Source organism: Branchiostoma lanceolatum, chromosome 15 (assembly GCF_035083965.1).
Source record: "Branchiostoma lanceolatum isolate klBraLanc5 chromosome 15, klBraLanc5.hap2, whole genome shotgun sequence".
NCBI classification, from domain to species: Eukaryota; Metazoa; Chordata; class Leptocardii; order Amphioxiformes; family Branchiostomatidae; genus Branchiostoma; species Branchiostoma lanceolatum.
The window spans coordinates 12,353,760-12,376,516 of NC_089736.1; the positions used below are offsets into that span (position 1 = coordinate 12,353,760).

The 22,757-nt window shown below is 38.7% G+C and overlaps 1 protein-coding gene across 1 annotated transcript; it reads left to right on the top strand.

The window, feature by feature from the left end:
• The first annotated feature begins 12,697 nt into the window (after positions 1–12,697).
• On the top strand, positions 12,698–22,555 carry LOC136421127 (uncharacterized). The gene is made up of 6 exons (XM_066408279.1): positions 12,698–12,782; positions 13,596–13,649; positions 13,787–13,933; positions 21,642–21,719; positions 21,981–22,061; positions 22,542–22,555. The coding sequence occupies exons 1-6, from the start codon at positions 12,734–12,736 to the stop codon at positions 22,553–22,555; spliced, it is 423 nt and encodes a 140-aa protein (XP_066264376.1). The 5' UTR covers positions 12,698–12,733.
• The last annotated feature ends 202 nt before the right edge of the window (positions 22,556–22,757 follow it).

The window sequence follows — 22,757 nt, forward strand, 5'->3', positions numbered from 1 at the left end:
TCTTTTGGGTTGGTATTTTTTTCATAACATAACATAACATAACATAATGGTTAACCGCTTTGAATCTTTTCAAACGGGTTAGAGTGTTTTCAAGCCGAAGCTATAGTTAGTGTCCTAATATATTTCTGAACGGCTTGAAAGTCTTGTCTAATCAATAAGTCATGACTGTAATAATGAGTCAAATTCATTTTTTTGGACATTATAATGGTCATAAATAATCAATTGTTATTTTCATATAATGTACAAGATTTGGCTTGATTGTGTAGTTTTCCTTTTTCTTACTGGTAAAACAGCACTTGTTTTCTTATATAGAATAGACAAATTTATAGATTTGGAGAGTATTTCTAGGTTCACATTCTGATTTATGCTTGTTAGTATTTTCTAATTTAATTTTTGATTACCTTGCATATTCTCAAAGGCCGTTAGATAGATGGGTAGATAGAGGGATATAGAGATAGATAGATAGATAGATAGATAGATAGAGAGAGAGAGAGAGAGAGAGAGAGAGAGAGACAGAGACAGAGACAGACAGAGACCGAGAGAGAGAGAGATAGAAATAGATTAAGAAATTCACATTCACATTTTGAATGGTGTGTACACGCTGGTGGATCCCAGCTGATCATTGTTTGCAATGACGACAGAAGTGACGCGACAATATAGAATAAAAGCGAGCTGTACTAGAAATACGGTTTCGTATTGTGTGTATTGTAAGTGTATGTTGTGACCACCATTCATAACGGATATAAAATTCGCATTGGCTCTTGATGTAAAGGAGTTAAAGCGAACGATGTCAACGAATATTTAATTCTATTAGCTTAAAGTTGACGTCTCCATGAGTTACGTATTGTTGTTACGTGCTTGTATCCAGATTGGTGCCCGGCCCTATACTACAACTCATTACTGTGTTAAAGTCACCCACAATGACAGTATGTAAACCAGATATTGTAAAGGTCTAAACATTATTTTCAGGGCCAACAAAGAAGGACGGATCATTAGTATTCGGTTCACATTTTATAAACACCCTCTCTATTGAACTATTAACTGTAAATGAAAGGTTTTAGCAACACCATAAGATTCCTAACTACAAGTGGGAAGTTTTATAATTTTTATGTAATAATGCAAGAAAAGAAAGGACAAAACATCAGCAAGGCAAAAAACATCAAATAACATATTTTCGTCACAGGTTTTCTGGATGACGTACACTATACTAACGTAACCCGTCTAAATCTGACCTGGAACATATAAAGATAAGCATCGTCGTCAGGCAGAAATACATTACAAAATATACAACACACCGTCGAACAAAGCTAAAATTAGGTGATTTAACGTTAACGAGACAAACTTAAATATATAAATGTGTGACCCTTCTATCTCTTTGCTTAATACACAGAAACATGCTTTGTAACAAAATCAAGTAGTCAGTAAAGAGGAACTGGACCGATTCAGAGTTCAAAGGACATAACAGTTGCCATTGTTTTGAAAACCTTGTCTTACTTCCATATTACTATGTTCCATTGACGCAACTCCTAGATTGTTATAATACAAACTCATTCATAAAATTGTGCGTACTGATATGCTATTGTGTATTTTGAAGTGTGTAGACAGCCCGGCCCCATATGCTCACTTTGCCATCTTAAGAACAAAACATACACTCTTGTCTTCTGTGATTGTACCTGTTTAGTTTCCTTTTAGAATGGAATCAAAATTAATTTGGAATGAAAATAAAACAGGACTAGACTTCAATGTCATATTTCGAAATCTAGCCTCTGAAACTAGTCTTTAGTTACGTTAATTTATTACACAAAGTATAATAAATAATCGTAAAAAAGAGGGGAAAACTTGAAAAACGCCATGCTAAATTGAGTATTTTATGTAATATCATGATTTTTTTATTTGCTGGATGGTGCTTTATGTACAATTCTGTTTTTTGAATTACAAAAAATAGTAAGTGGACCAATTCAGAACTCAGATGACATAACAATCACCTTTCTTTTGAAGATATCTCTTATTCAGAACTCAGAATAACAAAACAAGGTCACCACTTGGGTATGAATGAAACATTCAGCACTTAAATTAACATAAAATGATCACCTACCTGGTGTATGATTTCTGAAAAATACAAGCATTTCTAAATCAGAGAGACACCGACTACGCGGGGCTACAGTTTATCCAATGTTTCCCTTACACTTGTGAAATATGCCAGCTAGCAATTCTGATTAATAATGGCCGTTACTAGCTGTAGCTCCATGGTTACCACAGATTGTGCAGTCATCCCGGTACTCACCGAGTATCAATGAAAAAAAAAACAGTTGAAATAAATGCTGGGCGCATGTTCGGCGCATGTTTGTTCGGCGCATGTTCGGTGCCAAAGATAGGCGTGGCTTAAAATTGGTCAAACTGCTCCCGAACTTCAGCTGACCTGAGTCGGCTAGAGTTCGGGAGCTACATGTATGTTCGGCTATGTGTTACTGGGGCTTTAGCTATAGGTTGCATGATGTTACCTGGCTACCTTTTTTCTTTCTTTTGATGCATCTGGCTAGATATGCAAATAAAAAGCGGTGATACAACAAAAATTTCAAAAGAATTACAAGTAAGTGAGTCTGAAGGCTGGTGCGTCATTCAATTGTATTCTTGTTTGATATTGTTGTTAAACAAAATTTGTGTATAAGTTGGTGTAGGGTTTATGTGTTGTAGTGTGTTGAACACATTTGAAATTTATAAAACTTTGAGCCCCTTGCAGGCAATCTTACATGAATGAACCATGTTGGCTATGATCTGTGATAAAGTTGTTGTTTTTCGCGTATCGGTAAAGTTTAAATGCTGGTACCCGTGGAAACAAATATCAATTAAATATAAAGCGTATCAAACAATATTAGGAGGTCTTTCTAACTTGGCTTTATGACAGGTTGCCGACTGGTTAGTCGGTTGGTTTGATTGATTTATCGATTCGTTGGTTCGTTGTTTAAGGACTTCAGTGTTGCTGTTAGATTCCCACATTACATGCATTCAAATCAGGACATTTTTGATGATGCAAATTAAGGATTCCGATTGACCTTGAAATATACTGGATCAATTTTGAAACAAAACATTGTGAAGATTTGATTACATTGAGCTCCATTCTAGCAGTCTTGAGAACTAGATTCAATGCTACAGACTAAAATAATTTGATAGTCACAGTGATTTGGTCGAAGGTACTCGTTGGATGAGCAATGATCATTATGTAATTCACAGTGTTTTAATGGAATTACGTAGGTGTCGCCTGCAAACACGGCACGAAATCGAATATTTAAGGGATCTTTCCGAATGACGGAAACAAGAATTAAAGGTCGGGAAATATTTCAGCAGAGTTTACGGGGCCGTAAATGCCGCTGAAAGTAAGATTTGAGCTTTCCGCAACCTTTTCGCGTTCGTTAAGATGAATTAAATGAATACAATATCTTTCCATGGACTTAAAGCATCCTTATATATATCGTATAGATGAAACATTATATTACATCAGTAACCGATATATTCTCGAAGCAGTTATATTCTCTCCTGGGGACTAATAGTGTCTCGATTTCTAAAATCTTGGGGAATAGCTGATATACCCGAAACGGTCATTTGCAGTTAACACCGATCCCACTTAAGACATTTCTGTTACAGTCTTTTTTTTTTAAATAACGCACGCGCGCACATTGTACGTCTACTTTGTAGCAAAATTAGACATATAGTCCATACCTATCTTCGTCGGAGTTGATCTTCTTTTATCCGTGTTTATGCTACAGCTTACAAAAAACAGCAGTTATATTCTTAGGTTTATCCCCCCTTTTATGTTTAGGTAGAGATAAGCTGTCGGAAAGCGGGCGTTTTCCCTCGCAGTTATTTCTACCTTTCCGATATCCTTCCGTTACATATACGCTCGGTTTACATAATCCAATCTTATGTTTAGGTAGAGAAAAGCTGCCGGAAAGCGGGCGTTTTCCCACGCAGTTATTTTTATCTTTCCTATATCCTTCCGTTACATGTAGGATCGGTTTACATAGAAGGGGTGAGACCTCCCCCCTTTTATGTTTAGGTAGAGAAATGCTGTCGGAAAGCGAGCGTTTTCCCTCTTATTTATTTCCACCTTTCCGATATCCTTCCGTTACGTATAGGATCGGTTTACATAGAAGGGGGGAGACCTTCCCCCTTCTATGTTTAGGTAGAGAAAAGCTGTCAGAAAGCGGGCGTTTTCTCACGTAGCTATTTTTACCTTTCCGATATCCTTCCGTTACATATAGGCTCAGTTTAAATAACCCACTCTTCTGTTTAGGTAGAGAAAATTTGTCGGAAAGCGAGCGTTTATCCTCGCCATTATTTTTACCTTCCCGATATCCTTCCGTTACATATGGGATCGGTTTACATAGAAGGGGGGGGGGACCTCGCCCTTTTATGTTTAGGTAGAGAACAGCTGTCGAAAAGCTAGCGTTTTCCCTCGCTGTTATTTCTACCTTTCCGATATCCTTCCGTTACATGTAGGATCGGTTTACATAACTCCCTCTTATGTTTAGGTAGAGAAAAGCTGTCAAAAAGCGAGCGTTTTCCCTCGCAGTTATTTCTACCTTTCCGATATCCTTCCGTTACATATAGGATCGGTTTACATAGAAGGGGGGAGACCTCCCCCCTTTTATGTTTAGGTAGAGAAAAGCTGTCGGAAAGCGAGCGTTTATCCTCGCAGTTATTTCTACCTTTCCGATATCCTTCCGTTTCATATAGGATCGGTTTACATAAAAGGGGGGAGACGTCCCCCCTTTTATGTTAAGGTAGAGAAAAGCTGTCGGAAAGCGAGCGTTTATCCTCGCAGTTATTTCTACCTTTCTGATATCCTTCCGTTACATATAGGATCGGTTTACATAGAAGGGGGGAGACCTCCCCCCTTTTATGTTAAGGTAGAGAAAAGCTGTCGGAAAGCGAGCGTTTATCCTCGCAGTTATTTCTACCTTTCCGATATCCTTCCGTTACATATAGGATCGGTTTACATAGATGGGGGGAGACCTCCCCCCTTTTATGTTTAGGTAGAGAAAAGCTGTCGGAAAGCGGTCGTTTTCCCCCGCAGTTACTTTTACCTTTCCGATATCCTTCCGTTACATATAGGATCGGTTTACATAACCCACTCTTCTGTTTAGGAAAAGAAAAGCTGACGGAAAGCGAGCGTTTATCCTCGCCGTTATTTCTACCTTTCCGATATTCTTCCGTTACCTTAAGGCTGGGTTTACGGTGCTCCCAGTTTTAGAAAACAACGTGGAACATTGAGCTAACAATTCCCCCGGATTGCTAATCTATAGGTCGGCGGGCATACTGTCTTTGGCCACCGCACAAATTCGCCCAGTCCGCGGATCGAGACAGCGCCGCCGGCACATTTGGCAGATTTGTGTATTTTTGTTCCTTGTTTTGTATCAAAGCTCATCAAATAACGCGTGTTCTCACGCAGTTTTCCTTTTTATAATCTACATGTATAAGTAACTTATAGAAAGATCGCCGCTAACAGTATTTTCTATTGTCGCTCACGAGTGTTGTTGTGTTCGGGTCAAAAGCGTAACGCAAGGACGTCTGCTTTTCAACTGCAAATTTATACAGTGTGAAGCCGTAAACAAGCTGGGGCGGTACGTTGAGATGGTAATGAAACATCTCCATATTTACTAGCGGAATGCCATGTGACAGGGCATTACCCAATGACAGACAAGGGTGGCTTTTTCAAACTAACCGTATATCCCAGAGACAGAGATTGTTTACAGCGAAGACAGCTCATGAAGGAAGTTTGAACTCATAACGACGGCAAGTTATGGCCACGACGTTGTTCTTACCAACCGGAACCCGGACGGAAAAATGTAAAGCTGGGACAAGGACATCAGTCTGTACAACTTGGTGAAACCAAGGCGGTTTCATAGGATTATACTTCCTAGGTGAAACCAAGGAGATTTTGGTGAAACGGATCCGGAGTAGGATGGAGATGCTGAACGGGGCATGCGGGCACGCGATTCGGGACGGGGAAATCATTACTTTGTTGTATCTCCTAATCTACCCGCGGCCAGTACCAGTGGAGACAACGGTTAAACAACGGCGTGAGTGAAATCGGAACCTTTCTACCTGTCTTGATCGGAACTATTCCTGGCGACTCGCCCAACACTGGGACCGGAATCGTGGACTTGGAAATGGCGCAAAATGGTGAAGGGAGAATTAACCGACAATGTGAGATTCTGATCCCTCGTTGACCGCGTCAAGTACAAGTTAGAATTTAACGACTGATGACGAAACCGCAAGTACCTAGTAAGTGTTATTCAACCCAAAATGATTGTATTATTACTATTTACTCTATTTGGCCAATTTCTACTATTTTCCTAGCGATCCGCGGAGCCTGGTAGAGGCTAATAAGATACTAGCCTGAATGCCAAGAAACCAAGAAATATCTATCGTCAAGAAAGATATTTTAGAGTTTGGGGGTCTGGCATCCAGGCTAATAAGATACGGGAGGGAAGAAAAGTTAGTGTTAGGGGTTACGTTTTGGTGTCGATGTAATAGTTAGCTAGGGTTGGAACTTGGAAGTACATTGTAATAGTCAGTAGTTGGGGTAAAGAATAGCCTGAATAGTTTATCAATGTTTGGGATAAGGTGACATTTTTAAAAAATGAAACTGGTAGTCCATATGTAAGAAATCATTTATTCCATTTTGTATGTGTTTATTTGTAAAGGTGGGGAGGGGTCTCGCTATAATGGCGTAACACGTTTTTGTGCAGTATTATCATCTTTGAAATAAATTGTTCTAAACTTTTATCGGCCCTGTTGCCTTTCATATTCATATTTACCTGTCTATGTAAGGGTTCGGAATGTTTAAGCCATCCGTAGCAAGTTAAGTCGTCGTGAAGGATTAAATTAGATACTGTGTAATGAAAAAGGAAACTTATTGTAGAGCAAACGTTTTAGCACGTTAAGCTCGTGTTTTTAGCACGTTTAGCTCGTGTTTTTAGCACGTTAAGCTCATAAAAAGGCTACAGAAAACACCAGGAAAGGTGTAGCTTTAGGTAGTCTTTTAGGCTGCGTGAACGGCACATAAACGTAGGGAAATGGTGACGGAAATAGATTATAAAGATGGACGAAAGATTACGGAAATGTCTCAAGAAACTTACACTTTCCGTGTTGGATCTTCCGTAAAGGTACGGAAAATTGTCCATAACGACGCCTTGCAGATACAACGTTTGTAGCACGTTAAGGTCTTAAAAAGATCACGGAAAGCCCGAGGAAAGGTAAAGGTTTAGGTAACCTTTCAAGCTTTGTGAACGGCACATAAACGTAGGGAAAATCCTGACGGAAATGGGTGATAAAGATGGACGAAAGGGTACGGAAAGGTCTCAATAAGCTAACACTTTCCGTATTGGAACGGACGGAAAAATTGTACTTAACGACGCCTTTACGCGTCGAATAGTCGCGTAAATACACGTGAAGAAGTGCAGAAACGTACCTGAACGCACGGAAAGATTGTCCATAACGACGCCTTTACGCCTTGCAGATACCACGCTTGTAGCACGTTAAGGTCGTAAAAAGGTCACGGAAATACCGAGGAAAGGTATACCTTTAAGCAACCTTTCAAGCTGTGTGAACGACACATAACGGCAGGGAGAATCGTGGCGGAAATGAATGATAAAGATGGACGAAAGGGTACGGAAAGGTCTCAAGAAACTTACACTTTCCGTGTTTCAACGTACCTAAAAATTGTCCTTAACGACGCCTTTACGCGTCGAAAAGTCACGTAAATACACGTGAAGAAGTGCAGAAACGTACCTAAACGTACTTCCGGAAAGGGCACCTTATATGCAAAATTTAAGCAGACGTACAGGGGTCGTTAAGTTGCGGAAATAGTGAATAAACGTCACGTTTACGCTGCGTTTAAGTATGCTTAAATACCAGATTTCGTGCCGTGAAAGTAATGATCACAATGATTTGAATTTTGGTAGACATTGATAAAAGCCTTTATACTTTAAAATTATTCCCTGATATTTGAGTTGTGCACCTTATTTCTGGGTGAGGCCGAGGACTTATTGATCACCCCTCGTATGACATGTATATTATACACTACCATGGTCTACATTATATATTGAATACCTTTTCAAGAATCCATTTAAACATAGAAATATGCCTTTATGCTAACTTATTGGTTCATAGTAAAGTTCCGCAGAAAAACAGAGTCACGCGTGTATTCCAATATATACGTATATAAGATACCTTAAGAAACTTTATGAATACAGTGATCAACAATCTAGCAAACTGAATGGCTGCCTCTCTTAGGCACTGAAAGAATGATAGTTTAGTCAGAAAAAAAAACACTATATTCTTTCTATTTAAACGATCTATAATAGCGATTTCACTGTAAAATGCAAGAACGGGTCCCTCGGTTAACAGAGTGTAATATGGGTTCATCCTTGCTCACTTAACGTTAAACGTGCGCAACGTTCCGTGTCATGCACAGCTAAAGCCAGGCATAGCGTTGTTTCGTCCAACCTTGTGATCCGAGTGTAAATAAGGCTTTCCTTTGTTTGTGGTTCATTGATACACGTAACATGTAACAGTGGGCGTTTGTCTACAAAGTCTTTCTACAGCATCATTTAAAAATCAATAAAATGAAATAGCGTTGCATGTGACAGTTGTCTTTGCCTATGTTTATTTGTCCATCGAATTCTACAATATGGACACTTTTACCGGGCCAGCTTGTATTTTTTGCCGTATCTTCTTTCGTATGTAGATTTCCCCATAAGGGCAATTGTAAACCGGGATAAGCTTGGGGTCAAGCTATTTGTTTACGATTGTTCAGCTTGGCGCTCGTTTGACCTTGTAGGCGTAAAGGGCATTTTTCGAAAACTAAGAAACATATAGAATAGAAACATGAACATGTAATAGTTAGAACATGGCTGAGGCCTGTCTATAGGGAAAAATTGAAGCTCCTCCCACATGGGGCGTCCTTGACTCCCGTTGACTAACCAAAAACGTACGGAGTCAATAGTAATGACACTATTAATTGCCCTCAACGTTCACTTAGTGTCTGATTAAGAAAAATGTAAGGGTAACATGATTTTCTTGATTAATTGAAAAGTCATCAAATCTATGCTATTACTCGAACCGTGGATGAAAATAGAAACCTCGCTCCAATCTGATTTCCATCTTTCTTCATTAACAGGTGCGGGGTGAGTTTCATGTAAGCAATGAATATTGTAGGATTTATCTTGTGTAAAATTTTACCTAACATGTGAATATTTGATTTTACATTTTATGAACACCCTGTCCATTGAAATAATAACTGAATATGAAAGGTCTTACAACACCATGAGGTTCCTAAATACATGTGAGAATTTCTGAAGTTTTCAAGTAATAATGCAAGAAAGGACAAAACATGAGCAAGGCAAAAACCATCGAATAACATATTTTCGTCACAGGTATTCGGGATCACATACACTATACTTACGTAACACGTCTAATTATAACCTGGAACATATAAAGACATACATAGTCGTGTCTTCCAGCAATACTGAACAAAGTATACAACACTGTCAAACAAAGCTAAAATTAGGTAATTTAACGTTAACGAAACAAACTTATATATATAAATTTGTGACCCGCCTATCTCATTTGCTCAATACAGAGAAATGTGTTTTGTAACCAAATCGAGTTGTCAGTGAAGAGGAACTGGACCGATTCAGAACTCGGAGGACCTGCCAATCACTATTCTTTTGAAAACTGGTTTTACTTCCATATTACGATGTGCCATTGATACAACTTCTAGATTGTTCCAATATAAACTCATTCATAAAATTTTCCGTACTAATATGCTATTGTATATTTGGAAGTGTGTAGACAGCCCGGCCCCTTATGCTCACTTTGTCATCTTGAGAAAGAAGCAGACACTCATGTCTTCTGGGATTGTACCTGTTTATAGTAATAAGTTTTCTTTTGGAATGAAATCAAAATTTGGTATAACAATAAAACAGGACTAGATCTCCATTTAAATCCCTTCAATGTAACATTTGGAAATCTACCCTCTGAAACTAGTCTTATAATATAATTGGCCAAAAGGCATATTTTTAAAGTAGAAACAAAACAAACTTACTACATTTTCAAACATTCCTCAAGTACGTTAATGTATTCCGCCAAGTAGAAAAATAATCGTGCCAAAAGACAAAGAGGGGAAAACTAGAAAAAACGTCATGCTAAATGGAGTATTTCATGTAATATCATAATTTGAGATTTGATTTGCTGGATGGTACTTTATGTACAATTATGTTATTTTGGATTTAAAAAAGAGGAAATGGACCTTTTCAGAACTCAGATGACATAACAATCACCATTCTTTAGAAAATTGGTCTTATTCAGATCGCTCGGTCGCAACGAGGTCGCCAACGTGCCGCTGGTCCAGTGAGATACGGACTTAAAAATCATCCATATGTACCCAGGGTCCAGAACCATAAATTAATTTATGAAGTGATTCCCACTTCGACCTTGCTGCAGTTTGAAAGGTTAATTGACCCAATAACTTCAAAAACACATAAAAATCCCAGACCGTCTGAGCTGGAAACAATCGCAGGAGAAGATTAGCATAATACTGGTGAAGAAGATTCAAATATTCCTGGTTTCCAAAGTAACATTATGGAACCGCACATAATGACGCAGAATAATTGTAGCAATGTCACATAATCAACACAACTTTTAGTTTTTGGAAAACACAAATCGTGTTAAAAATTCAACTTTCAAATCAGCCTAGCGCCTAGCAAAGTTATTTCAAAGTATCTAACTGTATCTATGTTTGCAACTTGAAAATGCCCTCCTCACAGTTAAATTCTAATGTTTGGTTGTTGGGTGTAGAAATAAAGCTTGGAGCTCTGTTGTCCATGTAATATACTAAAGGCCAGTTATATAGACACTGTAGAACTTGTTGTAAGACAGAGCTGCGCATGTAACTGCAAACCAATGCCTTACACTATCGAACAGAGCATGGCTAGCCAGTGTTGTAATTTATATTCTGGGTTAAGTAAAGCTAACTTCTTCATGTACAACCATACATCAATTTCGTTGTTTCTACATTTCAAAAGTTACTTGAAGAGTAACTTGTGTCAGTCACTGCCTTAGCCATGCCCCTACCGATGTGAACACCACGACAGTCAGTAGCAGACTAACTCTGGTAGTTTATGCTAGCCGAATTTATTGGATGATTTTATAGTACAGGCATGGTCTTTAAGAGTTTTGTGCAGTTTTAACGCGGAGAGTAAAAGTTATTGGAACATTCCTTGAACACAATGACCTATGTTGGGGCCGCCATCTTGAAACATCTTGCTCATTTGTTTAGGTTGTCACTTGAGCTTTCTCCTTGACTTAAGTTCTAAGCTAGTGTCACTGTTGCATGACATTCCTCCTTTCAGGGGTGAATGGACGCTAAGCTTCAGGTCATCGCTATTTGCTACTAGCTATTTGATTGATAGGTGATCCCTCAATGTTGTATTACCCCTGCCTACTTGCCTTAACATAATTGTATGGGTGAGAAAGACTTAGGAGCTGTAAACAAGTGATATTCAATCCCTCTGTTAGCACCACGAGGGCCGAGAAGACATTTCTGGTCATAGTGATTAGTATTTCAATCCTCGATTGGAGTATTCTAGTACATATGAAAATTAAGGTCGCCCAACAAGAAAAATTTGGTTGATCCTGAACCTTATAAACGACCCCATGCTTCAGAGCTGATGAGTGAAAAGTTGGGTGGAAATTACAGTCTGACTTTTATTTATCCCTATTTTTCCAATGACAATCCATGTTCGACCCAAGGCACTTATCTGATTACATGAAACAATTTTGGCACCCAAGAAGCTTTCATCGTGGCAACAACCCGAAGGTTACAAAACTTAAAGGCGCATTAATAAAAATTACATACATACAATATAAAGTGTTTTTTTCTTTTTAATCGTTTTAATCCCAAAAGAAACTTTGATGTGTTTCCTTCCCCCATGCTTTGGATTTGGGGAAGGAGGCACTCAAGCTAACCGACATCTTTCGCACCGCAATCGTCCTTCAGTAAGACAGCTGGAGCCGCATGGTTCACGTTTGGAACGCTTTATTAGCCTTTTACACAAATAGATTTCGCCGATGTGGCTTCTTCAGTGGTTAAGGCCTTGATTTAAATGACACAAGTTCATGAAGTTCTCACTTTTATACCATCTAGTGCAAATTGCCCTTGAAATAAGATACCATACAGGTCCTTGTGCTCTGACCTTAGTTGACCTATATATGACTTCATCTATTGTTCTAGAACAATCAATTACGTGTAAAAGGTCTAATGTTTACACAATCGAGGGATGAGAGATGCGTCCTCTTCATAGTGTTGTCTTCCCCCTTCGCTGTTTTCTTGCTCAGGCACGTAGCTCTGGCGTCTCAGCTTCTCGTAGGGCTTGAAAATTACGTAGATGACGTTCTTGGACTGTCTTCTCTCGGTGGTGTAGGGCTTTTGTAGGTGTAGGCACGGCCGTTGTTATGGTGCACTCAGTGGTATTTTCGTGTCTTCCTTGTGCTTGACTTGGCGGCGGTGTTTTCTTCCAGGTTTTTAAAATTTCGAATAACTTGTCCTGTTACAAAACAACTTGCATTATTTACTGACTCACCCTCGTAGATGCGTCTGTACTTATGTTTCTTTGGCATATGGATATCATTTTTGGAATATGTGTTTTCTCAGGTGCAACGAACAACAATGAAGACCCCAACACTAGTCCTGGCCGTCATCTTGGCCATGGCTGTGGGTATGTACTGAATTTCCTATTGTCAATGCAATCTATTTAATTGAAAAAAATAGTTTTGTGGATCGCTACATATTGATATAAGTAATTAGTAACGGCGAGACATTGGATTTTGAAAAGTAAAGGTATTTCGCCTTTATATTACTTGCCATATTTATATACACAAAAGACAAGGCTTCACTAATATATTTGCTTTCAGAATTGAGTGAAAATAAAGCTCACATTTTCTACGTTTGCAATGCTTTTGATGAGAAGCAAAAGGGCATCACGCGTGTGCGTATATTCAAGTCCGTCATCAGCTGTATATTAACACTTGTTAAGGTAAAGTTTGCGGGGAAAAAGTTGTTTTCTACTTTGACCCGCCCTTGTGCCTGGTCATCGAACCGGAAAAAAGATTTACTAAAACTAAAACTAAACCTAAACTAAAGAAATGTCAATACACAATTCATACTGACTTGAATATATATACAAGTTCTAACGGGCCCTTACACACAGAGCGCTTGCTAGATACTTTTAAACATACCGCTTCCATGTTAATTTCATGGTAAATCGATTATATTTTAAGAACAAGCTTTATAGAGTATGTCAAAATGATCGATTAGACGAGATATACTGTGAAATGAGATCTTGCAACTGTTTATTGCCAACACTACATTAATTTGAATCAGTGAAATAGAGTGATTTGAATAATAAGATTTCTGGCAGGTTCTGTTAGTTTATATCTGTCATAGTTTCAGACCAACCAGTTTGTATGACTAAGGAGAGAAATTTCTTCAATCAATGACATTTTGACATCGTTTTATCATTTTGTCACAGTGGGGGATACTGCCAACCTGGAGAAGATTTTGAGCCAGCTTCGAATGTTAGCAGGTCAGGTAACGCCATATGTATTGTACTTAATCTAATAGATCTGTATCACATGATGACACTATACATGGGCTGATTTATCCACTTGTCTTAATGCCGCTACCTGGACTCATGATGTAAATCCTTTTATTAACCTGTAGGCGAGAAAGCAATTGATGACGTCCCAGTGACTCGCACCAATGCGGTTAAGGCGGAAGGTGAAGGAACAGATATGAACTCTAAGGAGACCAGACTTCTGGATCTCGTGAAAAAGTTGGATCTTGCATCGTCAAAAGCAGAACCTGAAGGTATACTTGTGTTTGTTTTTTCTGCAACAAATGTGACGTTTTGTTAGTATCTTTGTTTAATTTTGTTTGTTACGAAATATGATGTTTTGTGTGTATATCTGAGTACGTGTGTGTGCGCGCGCGTTCGTGTGTGTGTATGTGTGAAGGTGAGATTTGTGTATCTAATTTTGTGTTTATCTATTGTCACTGTAGCCAACATTTGTGCTTTGTGATCATCCCTAGCTCACCGGTAGCTCGTTGCAATCTAAATTGGGAAACTTGGGGTCGCTTGAATTAACTTACACCTCGCGATTTTTTCTTTTCCTTTTTCTTTTGAATCATCCGTTTGATAGAAAATTAGAGTGCAAACGGCACTTCAAAACAACAGAAACTTACTGTATGTAACAGTAGTAATAGTATTCAGAAACGCTATACGTTTACGAAATATAGACGCGGTTCTCCTAATGTGTACAAAATTTGAACACCTGCCACTGAAAAACGTGTTCAGAAAGACGTCACATCCGGGACGTCTGCCAGGTAACTTGATTACCTGATGGCAGGAACTGGAAGTGTGATTTGTACAATTTTTTCAGTTGTGGGGCGTTCATATTTTGTATATATTGGGAGAATAGAGTCTATATTTCGTAAACGTATAGGGTTTCTGAACAATAATACTCCTGTTACATACAGTAGTATCATGTTTTCTTGAAGTGTCATGTGCACTTTAACTAGTCTTGCTCACGATTTCATGAAGTCTTGTATGTTATTGCACCATTTAAGGTGGTTGTTATGGTCGAGGAATTGGTATTTTGCCAATTGGGGATTTCCACAAACTGACTCGAAAAAAATAAAGTAGGGTGCACTTCAGAAACACGACAAATGATTATGTTAAGAATGAGGATGTATAGAAATATACTCTACAGCGAGGCATTAACTTGAAATGATGTGATTCGAAGTTTTCTTCCTGAAATGAGCACAAGATTGTATATATTACATATAAATACATCAATGTTCTACTAGCTATGAAAGAGGGTGCAGAAGAAGTTGCGGACGTAGAGCAGATCTACGACACAATCGATTCCGATTTTGAAAGTAATACCCACCATTTCCCTTGGCCCATGATATTTATCTAACGATAGATGGTTTATGACCTTAAATGAAGATATATGCTGGCCTTTAAGTAGCTATAATGACTGTCACCAGTTCTATTTTCTTTTAGACCATGGTTTCCAGACCAATGTAATACGAAAACGGAAGAAAGTCAGAAGGAGTCGGCAACGAAGGCTAGCAAATTATTCGATAGATTATTTATACTGGTATTCATAGATTAGATTCTTTTTAACTTCTTAGCTATTAGGAATATAGTCCAACTGCCATGTGTGTTACTTGGCATACATTTTATCTGCTACAATTCTCGAGCAAAAAAGTTCGCCTTCGTTTTCCTGTTGCTTAAGAAGGTGGAGAAGATGCTTCAGACGTAGAGCAGAGCTTCGACATGGCAGATATTGGAGGCCACGATTCCACATTTTCAGGTAATGACTGACATTTGCCCATTATATATATAACAGTCATTAGCACTTTAATGTTTTTTGTCTTTAAAGTTAAGATAGTTGATGACAGGGCAGTAAGAGCTGTCTGTCAACCAGGTTTCCATTTATTTTCGTCTTACCTCATCTATGTATTGTTTTTGCGTTTCTTAGAGTATGGTACAGTAGAAGCCACTTAATTGCACCTCGGATAAACGCACCTTCCGTTTAACTGCACCGAATCCCAAATTCCCCAATCCGGTTCCCATTCATTGCATTGTTAGTGACTCCGTATATCTGCACGGCACATTGTCACCAATGTCGGATAACTGCACCAAAATTTTTCAAAAATCCTCTACAAGTTAACTAAAAAGGTGAGCTAAAAATTGGCAAACGCGGTACAGATGAGCCGATATGTGCCTATGTAGAGGCACAATACCGCCAATGTGTCTAAAATTGTTTTCACTAACAAAAGAAGGTGGTCTCCATTGACAATCACGTTGATAGCGATCGTATGGGAGCACGGCACGAAAAGGGATATTTAAGCAAAGTTTCCGAAATACGTATTAAGACCTTAAACACGGCAGAATATTTCGGGAACCTTTAAGATTTCATAAAGGTAACTGAAAGAAAAATCTAACCTTTCCGGACGATTTAGGCATTTGTATATGTGACTTAAAATACCGGGTATATTTACGTATGTTTTACATGGGTATTTAAATATGCCGTACAGATAAGATTGCATGTTCCAGAACGTTTTCGGAACTGCTGTGCTTTTCTACTCATAACAGTAGTTAAGTTTTATGCTATAACCGAAAACATCGTGTTTCTCTTTTAAGTTCTATATATTTATCACAGTTCCCGCGGCTCAGACAAACACAGCAATCTTTTCTTTTGGATGGCTTCCCAAAAATCATACGACAACTTTCCTACTTCTTTAGAATGAATAACATTAACTTAGTAAGACCTCAAAGATGACTTAAATGTCCCGTTTACCTATAGGAAAAGTTGTGTTTCAATGTTTTATTTCTCTTTGTAAAGTTTTTCCTGTATAACTGTACATGGCGAAAATTATTTCTCTGAATTCGGTGCCGTATTGTTCACACTTACATGAGCGCAACTGTGTGAAGAAATATTAGTCGATATGGTTTCATAGGCTTCTACCAAAACAAACGCCATCTTTCCTACTCCTATAAACAACATATACAACAAGCGGCCGAGACCTTGCTCTCTAAGCTTATATGACCCGTTTACCTATAGGAAAGGTTGCGTTTTAATGTTATTTCTTCATTGTAAAGTTTTTCCTGTATAACTGTCGAAAATCATTTCTCTGAATTAGGTGCCGTCTTGTTCACACTAACATGAGTGCGACTGTCTAAAGGAATCTTAGTCGATATGGTTTCAAAGGCTTCTACCAAAACAAACGCCATCTTTCCCACTCCTATAAACAACATATACAACAAGCGACCGAGACCTTGCTCCCTAGGCGTATATCACCCGCTTACCTATAGGAAATGTTGCGTTTTAAACAAACGGCATCTTTCCTACTTCTATAAATAACATATACAACAAGCGGCCGAGACCTTGCTCCCTAAGCTTATATGACCCGTTTACCTATAGGAAATGTTGCGTTTTAAACAAACGGCATCTTTCCTACTCCTATAAACAACATATACAACAAGCGGCCGAGACCTTGTTCCCAAAGCGTATATGACCCGTTTACCTATAGGAAATGTTGCGTTCTAATGCTATTTCTTTATTGTAAAGTTAAGCTAGAGAGCATCACCTCTGTGTCCTGTATATTTTTCTGTTGTGAAATAGAAAAAATATTAAAAAATGTTGCGTTTTAAACAAACGGCATATTTCCTACTTCTATAAACAACATATACAACAAGCGACCGAGACCTTGTTCCCTAAGCTTATATGACCCGTTTACCTATAGGAAATGTTGCGTTTTAAACAAACGGCATCTTTCCTACTTCTATAAACAACATATACAACAAGCGGCCGAGACCTTGCTCCCTAAGCTTATATGACCCGTTTACCTATAGGAAAGGTTGCGTTCTAATGTTATTTCTTCATTGTAAAGTTTTTCCTGTATAACTGTCGAAAATTATTTGTCTGAATTAGGCGCCGTCTTGCTCACACAAGAGCGCGACTGTAATCAAATCATGTTGATGTGTTTTAAAAGGCTTCTCCACTGAAACAAACGCCATCTTTCCGACTTCTATCAACAACATATACAACAAGCGGCCGAGACCTTGTTCCCTAAGCTTATATGACCCGTTTACCTATAGGAAATGTTGCGTTTTAAACAAACGGCATCTTTCCTACTTCTATAAACAACATATACAACAAGCGACCGAGACCTTGTTCCCTAAGCTTATATGACCCGTTTACCTATAGGAAATGTTGCGTTTTAAACAAACGGCATCTTTCCTACTTCTATAAACAACATATACAACAAGCGGCCGAGACCTTGTTCCCTAAGCTTATATGACCCGTTTACCTATAGGAAATGTTGCGTTTTAAACAAACGCCATCTTTCCTACTTCTATAAACAACATATACAACAAGCGGCCGAGACCTTGTTCCCAAAGCTTATATGACCCGTTTACCTATAGGAAATGTTGCGTTTTAAACAAACGGCATCTATCCTACTTCTATAAACAACATATACAACAAGCGACCGAGACTTTGTTCCCTAAGCTTATATGACCCGTTTACCTATAGGAAATGTTGCGTTTTAAACAAACGGCATCTTTCCTACTTCTATAAACAACATATACAACAAGCGGCCGAGACCTTGTTCCCTAAGCTTATATGACACGTTTACCTATAGGAAATGTTGCGTTTTAAACAAACGACATTTTTCCTACTTCTATAACAACATATACAACAAGCGGCCGAGACCTTGTTCCCTAAGCTTATATGACCCGTTTACCTATAGGAAATGTTGCGTTTTAAACAAACGGCATCTTTCCTACTCCTATAAACAACATATACAACAAGCGACCGAGACCTTGTTCCCTAAGCTTATATGACCCGTTTACCTATAGGAAATGTTGCGTTCTAATGTTATTTCTTCATAATTACTTCATTGTAAAGTTTTTCCTGTATAACTGTCGAAAATCATTTCTCTATATCTGGTGCCGTCTTGTTCACACTTACATGGGTTCGACTGGGTTAAGAAATCTTAGTCGATGTGTTTTAAAAGGCTTCTAAAAAAACGCTATCTTAATCTTAAATACTTCTATAAACAACAAATTTATTCGCTGTATCAAGTTCCGTGTTCTTTACAAAGCCTTCGCGTGCACATATGTAACATATGAATTTGGGCGGGTGGGCAACAGTCCTTACACCGTGAAATACCGGAGAGATCCCAATTATATGTTTTCTAGGCTTTGAGTGGTTTCCTTTTTTTTTAACTGTCGCTCCAAATGGTTGTTAGAAATGGGTTCATTTGCAAGCACAGTCTTTTTTTAAATTTATTTACTGTTAATCTAGTATCTAGCTGCGAATAAGCCGTTACCCCAGATAAGATAATGATCAGCGCCCCCACCACCAGTATCTCCAGCTGTGTACCATGTGACAGGGTATTACCCAATGACAGACAAGTGGGATTTTCAAATTTTACCGGATGTGCAAAAGGAATCAAGTTGTTATTCCGGCTGGAGTCTGTTCGAGGAGAAGTACTGCATTTACTTTTGTTCGAGACTCTGCTTTTGCCACGATTCTTGGGACATCGATCCGGCGACGGAAAGAACGCAAGAATAGGACATGGATATAATTCTGTACAAGCTGATGGGATGGAGAGCCGATTTGAACAAGAACACGGCACAGAACGGGGAATTCACGACCGCATTGTATTATGCTGACAGGGAGAACCTCCTTTGTTCTGCCCTGTAAGTTGACCAAGCTTCGCGTCCTATACAGCACGAGTCATAACGTCCTTGCTTTAACGGTTGGAGTCACAGCGGATCTTAACTCTTGCGGTGGCCAGATGGAACAGTGTGCTCTTTTAACCTTATCCTCGGCGTGTTACCCGACACTGGAATCGGAACTGTGGACTCGGATACCGGCAGAGAATCGCGAGGGTAGATTGCACATCCACTGTGATTGTCGACATCAACATCAAATGCAAGTTCAGAATAAAAGACGATGAGGCCACAATGATACATAGTAGGTATAATTTGACCTCTATGAAAAATGCGGAAAGTCTACAACACCATCAACCTGCTGAAAGACAACTAAAAACTCGGAATATGCACCTTATAGACATCTTAATGTACACTTATACGAGTCGTAAACAGGCTTCAAGAAGAAAATACGATAGCTTTAAACACGTCTTAATGGTGTTTTACCAAGTATTTATGGCAACTTTAAGCAGCTAAAATGGCATTTATTCATACCTTAAAACCATCTTAATACACACGTATATGAATCTTAAAAAGGCTTCAAGAAGAAATAAACGTAAATTATAAACATGTTTTAAGAGTGTTTTACAAAGAATATATGACAACTTTAAGCAGCTGAAAGGCTATGGTAAAGCCGGAAAATACGGATATATCCGCACCTTTTGATAATATTCACACACACGTATATTAGTCGTAATGATGCTTAAAGAAGAAAAAACGTCATATTTACATGAAATATAAACGTTTTTTAATAATTATTTACGATATCTTTAGACTGCTTAAAGACTACGTGAAAAAAGGAAATTACGGATGTATCCGCACCTTTTGTTAATCTTTACACACACGTATATAGTCGTAATGATGCTTAAAGAAAAAAAAGACGTCATATTTACATGAAATATAAACGTTTTTTAATCATTATTTACGATATCTTTAGACTGCTTAAAGGCTACGTGAAAAACGGAAATTACGGATGTATCCGCACCTTTTGTTAATCTTTACACACACGTATATTAGTCGTAATGATGCTTAAAGAAGAAAAAAACGTCATATTTACATGAAATATAAACGTTTTTTAATCATTATTTACGATATCTTTAGACTGCTTAAAGGCTACGTGAAAAACGGAAATTACGGATGTATCCGCGCCCACGGAAAGACCACGTAACGACGATCTTTACGTACTCGTATAAGAGGCGTATAGATACGTAAATAAGGAAAATACGTCGACGTTAAGTACTGTTTAAGTATCCGTAAATATCGTTTTTCGTGCCGTGGAGGTCCTGGGCGGGTCACTGGGCGTGTGGTCACCATAAAGAGAGGCACACCTGCCAAAGGCGGTATTGCGTTTTGGCAGACAGCATGCTGTACGCAATAAAAATTGGTATCTACCTGTACACTGTCTTATTACTGCAAATGTATTTAAGTTCGCGGGGATTTGATTTCGCGTTAAGGATGACATGGGGTGTTGCCGGAGGTTTTAGGTTCGCGGCAGCCCTATATTCACATACTGCTGCAATAATAAAAGACCGGCGTCTTAACGTACATCTAGTCGCAGTTCTCAGGTCTAGTCGGAAACCGCACAGCGACTCGGCAAGGGCTACAGACGCGTGGACGGACATAGCAGTCACTTTTGACGGTGCGGTGCTGACGTGGTCATCTGTCACATTCTTTTATGGCAGAGCTGAATCTGCGTGCTAGAAACTTTCTACATTCACCCGAAGGATGTATACGCGGGTTCGGCTCAGCTATAAGGAGAATGGACTGTCACTGATCTAAGTCATCTAACCATATCTACCCACTGGATACGTAGTACAGTCCATTGTACAGTTTTCACTACCATGATGTACACAGTCTAATCTGTCCAAACATGACATGGGCCTCTCTGGCGCTTACTGATTTCACTCACTGTGTCCTGAGATGGCTTTCCTGAGAATTTGAAATTTACTGTTTTAATACACAAACGTGGCCCTAACAAGAGGTGGAATCTACGTTGTAACCGCACTATACCTGTATAACGAAAGCTTTCTAACATCTAAATGAGTACTAACATGTTCATAGAGCACACCGAGGTTTATAAACTATTCACCTCCTGTATGATACAGTGTACTACCGGTCCAGCAGGGCAATTTCGCATAATTGCACCAGCCGGATAATTGCACCGAATACGCTGGCAAATGGGGTGTGCAGTTAAGCGGATTCTACTGTATTAAACTTGGATTATTTTTTTAGTCTTGTCCTACAACGATTACAAGATGATATACATATGTATCCATTTTCTACTAGCTACGAAAGAGGGAGGAGTAGAAGGTACAGACGTAGAGCAGATCTACGGCGCAGGAGAAAACGATTCCGATTTTGAAGGTAATACCCACCATTTCTCTTTAAGTTGCTACATTTAAAGATGGATGGTTTATGATTTTAAATCAAGATGTGTTTTGGCATTAAAGTACCTATAATGACTTCTATTTCCCTTTTCCCTACCCCAACTCTGCATCAATCTAATTTTCTTAGAGTTTACTTTTATATTTGACATGATGTAGTTCCCGTAGATAAGTATTCTTATAGAACAAGCATCACATGACGTGGTTATTAAAGTTAATATGCATGTTTTATCAACCACAGAAGACGGTGGCAAGGGACATGCAGATGAAGAGCAGAACTACGACGTGGCAGAGATTGGAGGTGACGAATCCTCTTTTGAAGGTAACGATTATAATTTTCAATGGTACATGATATTTTTGTAGAACCTAGATGGTTGATTAAGGGTAAATGACCGGCCCCGAGGTGTATATGGTGTCATAACGCCTGGCCATGTGCTGTAACCACCGAATAAAGCCAACGAGTGAGCGAAGCGAACGAAGTGGTTTTATGACGTGGTTATAGCACATGGCCAGGCGTTATGACTCCATATACATCGAGGAAGAGGCTGGTCATCAACGGTATTATCATATAGCCTATGACGAATATACTCTTATACTATCAAGAATGCATTTCAGAATTTACATTTGTCCAATTTGAACAGAAGATGATAGATTTCATTTTGAAAACCAGCATTTCGAAAGATAGTATTTAATAACATTGCAGTATTGCCATGTCAATTTTTTTTTATATCTACTATCTATTATCATCAGTCCTCCCTGCTGGGTGTCCTTCTTACAATGCTGTGGGCGGCTCCACTTACAGTTCCGCCCGTTTAGATTTGACTTGTATTGAAATGGTTTATTCTGTTTTATTGTCATATGCTTACAAAAGATTTCATTTATTCTATTAAGATAATAAGCATTTTGGGGAACAAATAAAAATTATCCGATTGTTAACAAAAAGACAACCTCCCCCTCTACATAATGGGAGGAATAATGATCACGGTTGTGTTATCTTCTACATAATGGGAGGACTGAT

What these genes read in the sequence shown, in the direction of transcription:
- LOC136421127 (XM_066408279.1), top strand. Translation starts at nt 12,734, where the DNA reads ATGAAGACCCCAACACTAGTCCTGGCCGTCATCTTGGCCATGGCTGTG. An exon ending in CATCTTGGCCATGGCTGTGG is followed by an intron (nt 12,783 to 13,595) that starts GTATGTACTGAA and finishes ATTTTGTCACAG; the next exon opens with TGGGGGATACTGCCAACCTG. An exon ending in GTCAAAAGCAGAACCTGAAG is followed by an intron (nt 13,934 to 21,641) that starts GTATACTTGTGT and finishes ATTTTCTACTAG; the next exon opens with CTACGAAAGAGGGAGGAGTA.